At 38.3% G+C, this 7,285-nt stretch overlaps 1 protein-coding gene across 1 annotated transcript; it reads left to right on the top strand.

Annotated features, from left to right (window-relative positions):
- Positions 1-3,363: 3,363 nt before the first annotated feature.
- On the top strand, positions 3,364-5,868 carry LOC122833711 (baculoviral IAP repeat-containing protein 5.1-A-like). The gene is made up of 4 exons (XM_044121517.1): positions 3,364-3,632; positions 4,646-4,755; positions 5,482-5,602; positions 5,683-5,868. The coding sequence occupies exons 1-4, from the start codon at positions 3,507-3,509 to the stop codon at positions 5,770-5,772; spliced, it is 447 nt and encodes a 148-aa protein (XP_043977452.1). The 5' UTR covers positions 3,364-3,506; the 3' UTR covers positions 5,773-5,868.
- The last annotated feature ends 1,417 nt before the right edge of the window (positions 5,869-7,285 follow it).

The raw sequence follows: 7,285 nt of genomic DNA, 5'->3' as shown, positions 1-7,285 counted from the left end.
GGAGAATGTAGATGTTGACCGTCACATTCTCACACACCCTTGACATTTTTACACCAGCGCTGGTGGACAGCATGTCCTTCTTCCTAGATGGACTCACAGCACACATTTACTGCAAAATCGCTTATATAATTCAAACATTTTGATGCAAGACATGGAAAGTTATCTAAAGTAGATGTAACATTTATGCTCTAAGGTGATGCTTTATTTTAGTTTGTGAGAGTATTTATGAAGACAATGAAGGCATTTCTTATGCTCCCCAAATATCAACCTATTTTTAAAGCTCTGACATTCCTCACTTGAGTGAAAACCAGCATCAGTTTTCCTCACGTCATGCTTTAGTCTTTATTCTTTCAGACTTGCCTCAAACCACGTATTAGTTAATTCTATGTGATTAGAAAACAATATATTAGTTAAAGCTATAATATAAATTAATGAGACTAACTCAGCATGCTGGTACTTTTCAAAAACACTGATTTAATGTTATTTAAACCCTAACATCAATACAACCCCCTTTCGTGAGTTGGGCTGCACATAATCTTCTATCGCATTTCAGCCTTTGACCAAGCAGCAATGACATTTCCCTTTCTAAGCTTCTCTAGGTCACTAAGAGAACCCTTTCTTTATTTTTCTCCTCACCTCACTCCTCAGCTCTTTGAAAGAATCTTGGTCTGAAAACTGACCTGACCGTTGAATAAGCCTGATTCTGTGTTTGTTTTCACATTTCTGTCTTTATTCGGCTAGGTGTTTCGGATCTTGCTAGTGAAACTTTTTAGTTTTCTCTCAGACACTATGAGATTATTATTTAAAATGCTCTAATAATTTAAGGAGTTTATGATGCTGTGCACTTTAACAAGATTGCAGAGGCCTTTGTAAGACATACGGGCCCATAGCATCACAGGTCCAACAGCTTACCTAACAATGAGCATGGTAAACTTTTCCAAATATTCATTATTTATTTTCATTCACTCCCATCTGGAGCTTTTGTTCACAAAAGTCCAATCTTTGTCTTGTCAGACCAATCAAAGTCCCCCCACAGATTTATATTTGTGAGGGCAGAAGGGTTTTATTCTGGCATAGTTCTTATGGTTATTATGGAAACTTGGTAATCATAGTTTCGTCCAGTTAGTTTCAGAAATTTTCTGTGATCTCAAAATGGAAAAGTAAATGTCGATTAAAATCTATAGGTGTTACCAGTGGCAAATCTAAATCAAGTGCTTCAGGGAAGCACAATTTTGAAAAAAAAATTATACTAGTGTAAGTTTCTGCTCTTCCATTAAAAGATTAATTTGCCTCAGTCATTTCAACACATCTTTACCAGGCATGCCAATAGTATGGCCAGCACTTCAGGCATATTTTCTTGTCAGCACAAAACCTTCTGAGACCTGTCGGAACAGGAGAATTTTTGCAACGTCAAAAAGATTTTGCTGCTCAAAACTTGATTTTTTTTTTTTTTTTATAAAGTAAAGAAAACTCCTCAGAGAGAAAAAAGTGTGAAATGTAATGTAGAAACCACATGACACACACACAAGGATTGGAGGGTGAGTTCATCTCCTACCTGTGCTCCACATTGGCTACACGTTTGATCCCCCGGTCCTGTGTGACTTAATCAAATGTCCAGTCCTTGCAAGGAAAAGATGGTAAACGTTTATAAATCCCTGCCCACCAGCAAAACTGTGTGGACCTCTACAAATGAAAGAAGAAAGCTCAAGTCCTCATTGATATTAAAGGTTTCCAGATTGGCACATGTAAACTGCAGGTATGATGGCTGTCCAAGAAGACATGTGGACATAGAGACGGCATACACATAGCTTCTGTCACCTCCCATCCACCTCTCTGCATCGTACCTCTCCCTCCCCCTCAGTGTCAACTCTGTGTGAAAACAAACCCTGTGCAGGAGATTCCAGCAGCTTATCTTAGTAGACCTTAATAGGTGAGGGCAGTTATGTCAGAAGATTGTTTAATGCAGAAGCAGGGAGGCTCGAGGACCGGATATCAAACGTCTGTGAGGGAATGAGAAAGAAAATCGTGAGGAGATAAATAGAAAGCTGCATAGTTATGATCTGTGACAGAATCTCTAACAGTCCACATGTTGTAAATATTCCCTTTTTTCATCACATAATGGACAAAATGAAAAAAAGTCTAGAGTTTCAAAGATCTTAGATCTCATAAACATGTTTGCGTCACACAAAGTTTGAAAAACAAACACAAGAATAACACTGAGAGACTTATGGAAAAATGTTGTGACACAGAGATGCAGGAATTCATAGGTGAGCGCTACCTTCCACGAGATCCAAAAAGCACGGAGGCCGCTGACCTGATGACCAAACTCTAAACCGGCTGCTCAGTTCAGCCCTACACAGCATCACCTGTAAGAGTAAAGTAAGGCATTAAACCACCAACCCTGCAGCCATGCTGTGTCTCAGCTCCTCTGCAGTCTGGGAGGGGGGCGGTGGATGGGACACCAGCGTACAGCTGTAAGCACATTTCAGCACTCAGAGGTCTAATGGGTAGTGTTACAGAGACTCGTTGCAGACCGGCTCATCTCCATTTCTCACAGCAATAAGCAGGCTTGTAAAAGCTTACACTGAATACAGTTGAACCACTCGCTGTTTGGACTTGGTGTAAATATTTATCCTGCAGTTGTTTTAGCAGCATTTGGAAATCGCAGCTCATGCCTGAGAAGTCCATTTCAGAAAGAATAAAGTCCTTTGCAAAAGCATTCAAACCCTATAGACCTTTTCACGTCACAAAATTCAATGTATTGTGATATATTGTGAAGTGGACTAAGAAGCATACAGGTATATAATTTGTCTTTGCAAATGAAAATCTAAAAAAAAAAAAAAAAAACCTTATTTGTTTTTAGATTTGTTGACTGTTACCAAGTGCCTTCAGAAGTGGCCCAATTTATTAACAACTCAGCTCTTTGAATTACATGCAGGTGGGATGAAGTAACGAATAAATCAATTGTTCAGATGCACATGCATTTTTCCCAAAACAAAACTGAACTGGAATGGCATTTTTTATTTGTCAAGCTCAAATGTATGTGTCACAAAAAAACTGTCATCAATATAAAAACTTTACAAGCAGTAGGACCTAAGAAGCAGAGTGAATTTTGTTTTCTCTGCTCATGTTGAGCCTCAGCAGTATTCTATCAGGCCAAAATTGAAAACATCTGTGGAGTTGTGCAGGGCAGCTTGAGCAAGATCTACACCAGGGGTGTCAAGCTCCAGTCCTCAAGGGCCGGTGTCCTGCAGTTTTTAGATGTGCCACAGGTACAAAACACTGGAATGAAATAGCTTAATTACCTCCTCCTTGTGTAGATCAGTTCTCCAAAGCCTTGCTAATGACCTAATTATTCTATTCAGGTGTGGTGCAGCGGAGGCACATCTAAAAGTTGCAGGACAGCGGCCCTTGAGGACTGCAGTTTGACACCCCTGATCTACACACAATACTCCTTACTTTGAGAGTTAATTCTATGTTGGACTGAGCCTTGTATTGCTGGAATAATGGAAAATGTAGATGTGCTGACGACCAGGTATATGACGTTTGACAAAATGTACAGCCATGCTCTGCGGGAGCAGAGTTTTAGAGACTGGCCGTTTAGAGAGGAATGCAACTGCACACCTGAAAAGGTAGGAAGGTCTTGGTTTTTTCAAACTGCTCTGGATGGGTTGTCTTAATCCTTATGAAAAAAACAATAATGGAAATATTAGTTTGCAGCTCTTTGTAATTATTTAAGAATGGAAACACAGAGTTTTTGATGATTACTACAAGAGGATATTGTCTATGGATTTTACACACTTACAAATGTAAATTTACCCCAATTTGAAAAAATATTAGCAGAAGCAGTTACTGCTGGTACTTCTAGTTGTTCTATAGACATACTCAATTTTGCTTGTGAAACACAGATGATCAGTGATTTAATCCCTTACTTGGGACAATGAAAAAAGTCTGGAAAATACTCATGTGACTAAATGACATTTTAGTAAATTCATCAAGTAGAAAACATATACAATTATCTTGTCAATAGTTTAATTCACAATTTCATGAAAGGATCATTAAACAGGTAGCAAAAGTTTAGTTGACATCAACAGCAACTCAAATGCAAACCAATCAGTGTTTACTCCACCCACTGACTTTGGGTAAAGACCTCTAAAAATAATTATAGATGCCTTAAAATGTGGAAGCATGAAATTAAGAAAACATTTAACCTGGAAGTTGTGTACATTTCCAGTATATGTGCACAACTGTATGTACATTTCCAGTTTACAACTTCCAGGTTGTGTATTGGAAGTTGCATTTAAGAAAAACTCCTGCCAAATCCAATAATATGATTATGTCCTAACATAACACATTATGAGCCATCCTTTGATCCAAGTCATTTACAGCTTCTGATTTATAGTTCAACAGGTGCAAGTTTCAGACGCTTCCCTTCGCCCACCCGGCTCATAGCATGATTGATGAGCTGCCAACACTTGACTTCATGAGTAACGTTCTGTCATGGAAGCTCACTTATTCAAAGGGAAATTATTGCTTTATCCCCACCAAAACTAATCCGGATGCGCGTCTTTTTTTTTTTTTCATTAATGTTGTTTGAGTTATGATTTCAGCTTTCTTTTTCTTTTCTTTTTTTTTGTCTGTTTAGATGGCTAAAGCTGGTTTTGTGCACTGCCCCAGTGACAATGAACCAGACGTTGCCTGCTGTTTCTTCTGTCTGATCGAACTCGAGGGCTGGGAACCAGATGATGATCCATGGTGAGGAAGACGTACATAATCCTGCAGTCTTATGAATCTACAATCCTGCCTGCAAAAGATGAGACTAACAGGACTCTTGTCTTTTACATAAACTTTACTGCTGCGGTTCTGTTACCTAGTTTTAGACTTGTGACCACATGAAATTTTCCAAATGGATGAAAACTTATAAAAATTTAATCACGCACAAAAACTTATTGCCTTTTGTTTCAACCCATCTAAAAAATTTATTCTTTTCTATGGAAAACCAGAGAACAGAGCAATATTCTACAGGAAACATTAATTGGGATTGAATGGCAGAAAACAGAAATAAAGTCATCTCAGATGAAGCCTCTTTCAGAATATTCAAGACAGCTGGGGGAATTGATTCTTTAGATACAAAATGTGATGGTTTATATTAAACCAAAGTGAGGTTACTTTTTATCTAAGAGGGTTGGTTTACTTGCGCCTTGGCCTAAAAACATGAATGAATGAGGAAACCTTCGCCAGGAGTAACTTTGCTCTTGGAGAAGAATGTTGGGGATGAACAGTAGGGGTCTTTGGGTCAAAATCAACCAGAAGAATGCAGATATTTAATTGATTTCTTTCACTATACTTAATCTATTAAACTATATGCCATTTAAATAGCTGACAAAATCATCCAGCAACAAAGAAAAGAAAACTTGTGAAACAATACAAACTTTTTGTCTGTTTCTTTTGATTGTTCTAAAACATTGTTTTTCTTATCAGGTTTGAGCACACCAAGCGCTCACCCACTTGTGGATTCCTATCCATGAAGAAAGCAGATTTCACAGAGCTGACCGTGTCTGAATACTGTCAACTGGAAGGCGAAAGGCTGAAGAGCTACATTGTAAGAGATTGTAAATGGAATATGCTTTAACAGATACTTCTGCATTTTTGGTTATGAATATTGTTTGTCCTTCTCTTCAGAGGAAGATTTCTCATAAGATGATGGCATACTTGCGTGACGACATGGATAAAGTGCTTGATCGCCTAAAATCTCAGCTGGAGACAATATAATAGCTGTTACTCATAAATGTAAAGTATAAATGCCAAAAAAAAAAAAATGTTCCTATGAAAATGCATTTTAACTAATAAAGTTTTAGTTTGCAGTACTGTCTCTGGCCACACGGTGGGTCCTTTGAGCTTTATGTATGAAATCGCACAGTGTCAAAATGTGCTTCACAGAATTCTCAATGGTAAATCTTGTAAGTGTCATCTGATATGAAAGCCTACATTGAGGAGGATTACAATGTGGGCTATATTCCCCTGTTTCCCCTCAAATACTTACTATTTTCCTGAACACACCACCATCTCTACTACATCTTTTCAAACCTTGACCCTAGACAGATGGCCTGAAGCCCCTCCTTTTCAATACCAACTGTTGCCCCAGTAACATCTGTTACATATTCGGGGACAGTGCACACTAAGAGGCCTTGCCAGGACACTTATCTTGCCCTGTGAGGGAGTCCTGGGTGGGAGAAGTATTGGAGGATGTTTCTGTTTCCAAGGGAAATTGTAGGAAAGCTGTTTGTGCAACAAATCCCAGACTGCACTTGCACAAAGTATCACTGTTCGCTCTGGAGTTTGCAAATGTAATGGATGGGGTTCTGGATTAAATTTGCCTTTCCTTCTCCAACCTTCCACTGTTTTGGATTAATGTCTAGTGTAACACTGGCCACTGAGCCCAGATCAGCTGCTTAATTCTCCTTGATCCGCTCACAGCAGAGCAAATTGAAGAGAGTATTTTTAGATAAAAAAAGTAAAATGCCCCCTGGGTGATGTAACAGTTCTAATGAAACTGATGCATTGGACTCAGGAATCTATTCCTAATTCTGTTGTGAAACCCTTTTTTCAAGCAGTTTTTGTCTTTTATGTCAAAGTTTGTCTTTGCAGATTTCTACCAAGCACCAATTCATTAATGCTGTTTCCCAAGTGCTACCATATTGTAAAAACATTTTGTAAGAAAAAGAAAAGGGGTGAGGGAATGCACTGCATTCCAGTTGTGAAGAACTGAACAGGAAGGCTCCCTAGAGTCAAAATTTGTCAGAAAAGAAAGAGAAAATAATACTTGAAGAAACATTTTAATTTAAATTCAGTATTCGATTGTATTTAGTGAGAGTGCCAGTATCCAATGACTTGGTAGTATTTTGTTAGCCATCCCTATCTGGCAGAAGTTTTCCAAATCTTCTGTGAGACTTGGGGAAACATTTAGTGCAGCAGTCATGTAAAACACAATATATTAGAAAACATTGGACAGTGCCCTCCTGCAACTCCTCTGATGATGCTCTTCAGCTCATTGCAGTCTCTCTGAAGAGTTCTTGTCTTTTCTTTTTCCAAAATTTGGTTCAAGATCTATTTTTTTCTGTTTTTATGTCTTTTCTGTACTGTTTCTCCACTTTATGGATGACGTTCATTGTGCTTCACAGTACCCTCCTCTCACTGCAGATTATATATTTTCAATTGGTTTAATTTGCAGGATAAATTTCACAAAAGTCAAAATGGTTCCTAAATTGTTCATTGTTTATTTTTA

This window comes from Gambusia affinis, linkage group LG01 (assembly GCF_019740435.1).
Source record: "Gambusia affinis linkage group LG01, SWU_Gaff_1.0, whole genome shotgun sequence".
NCBI lineage: Eukaryota > Metazoa > Chordata > Actinopteri > Cyprinodontiformes > Poeciliidae > Gambusia > Gambusia affinis.
Note: the sequence above shows the minus strand (reverse complement) of the source record. Positions and strands in the feature narration are given on the sequence as shown.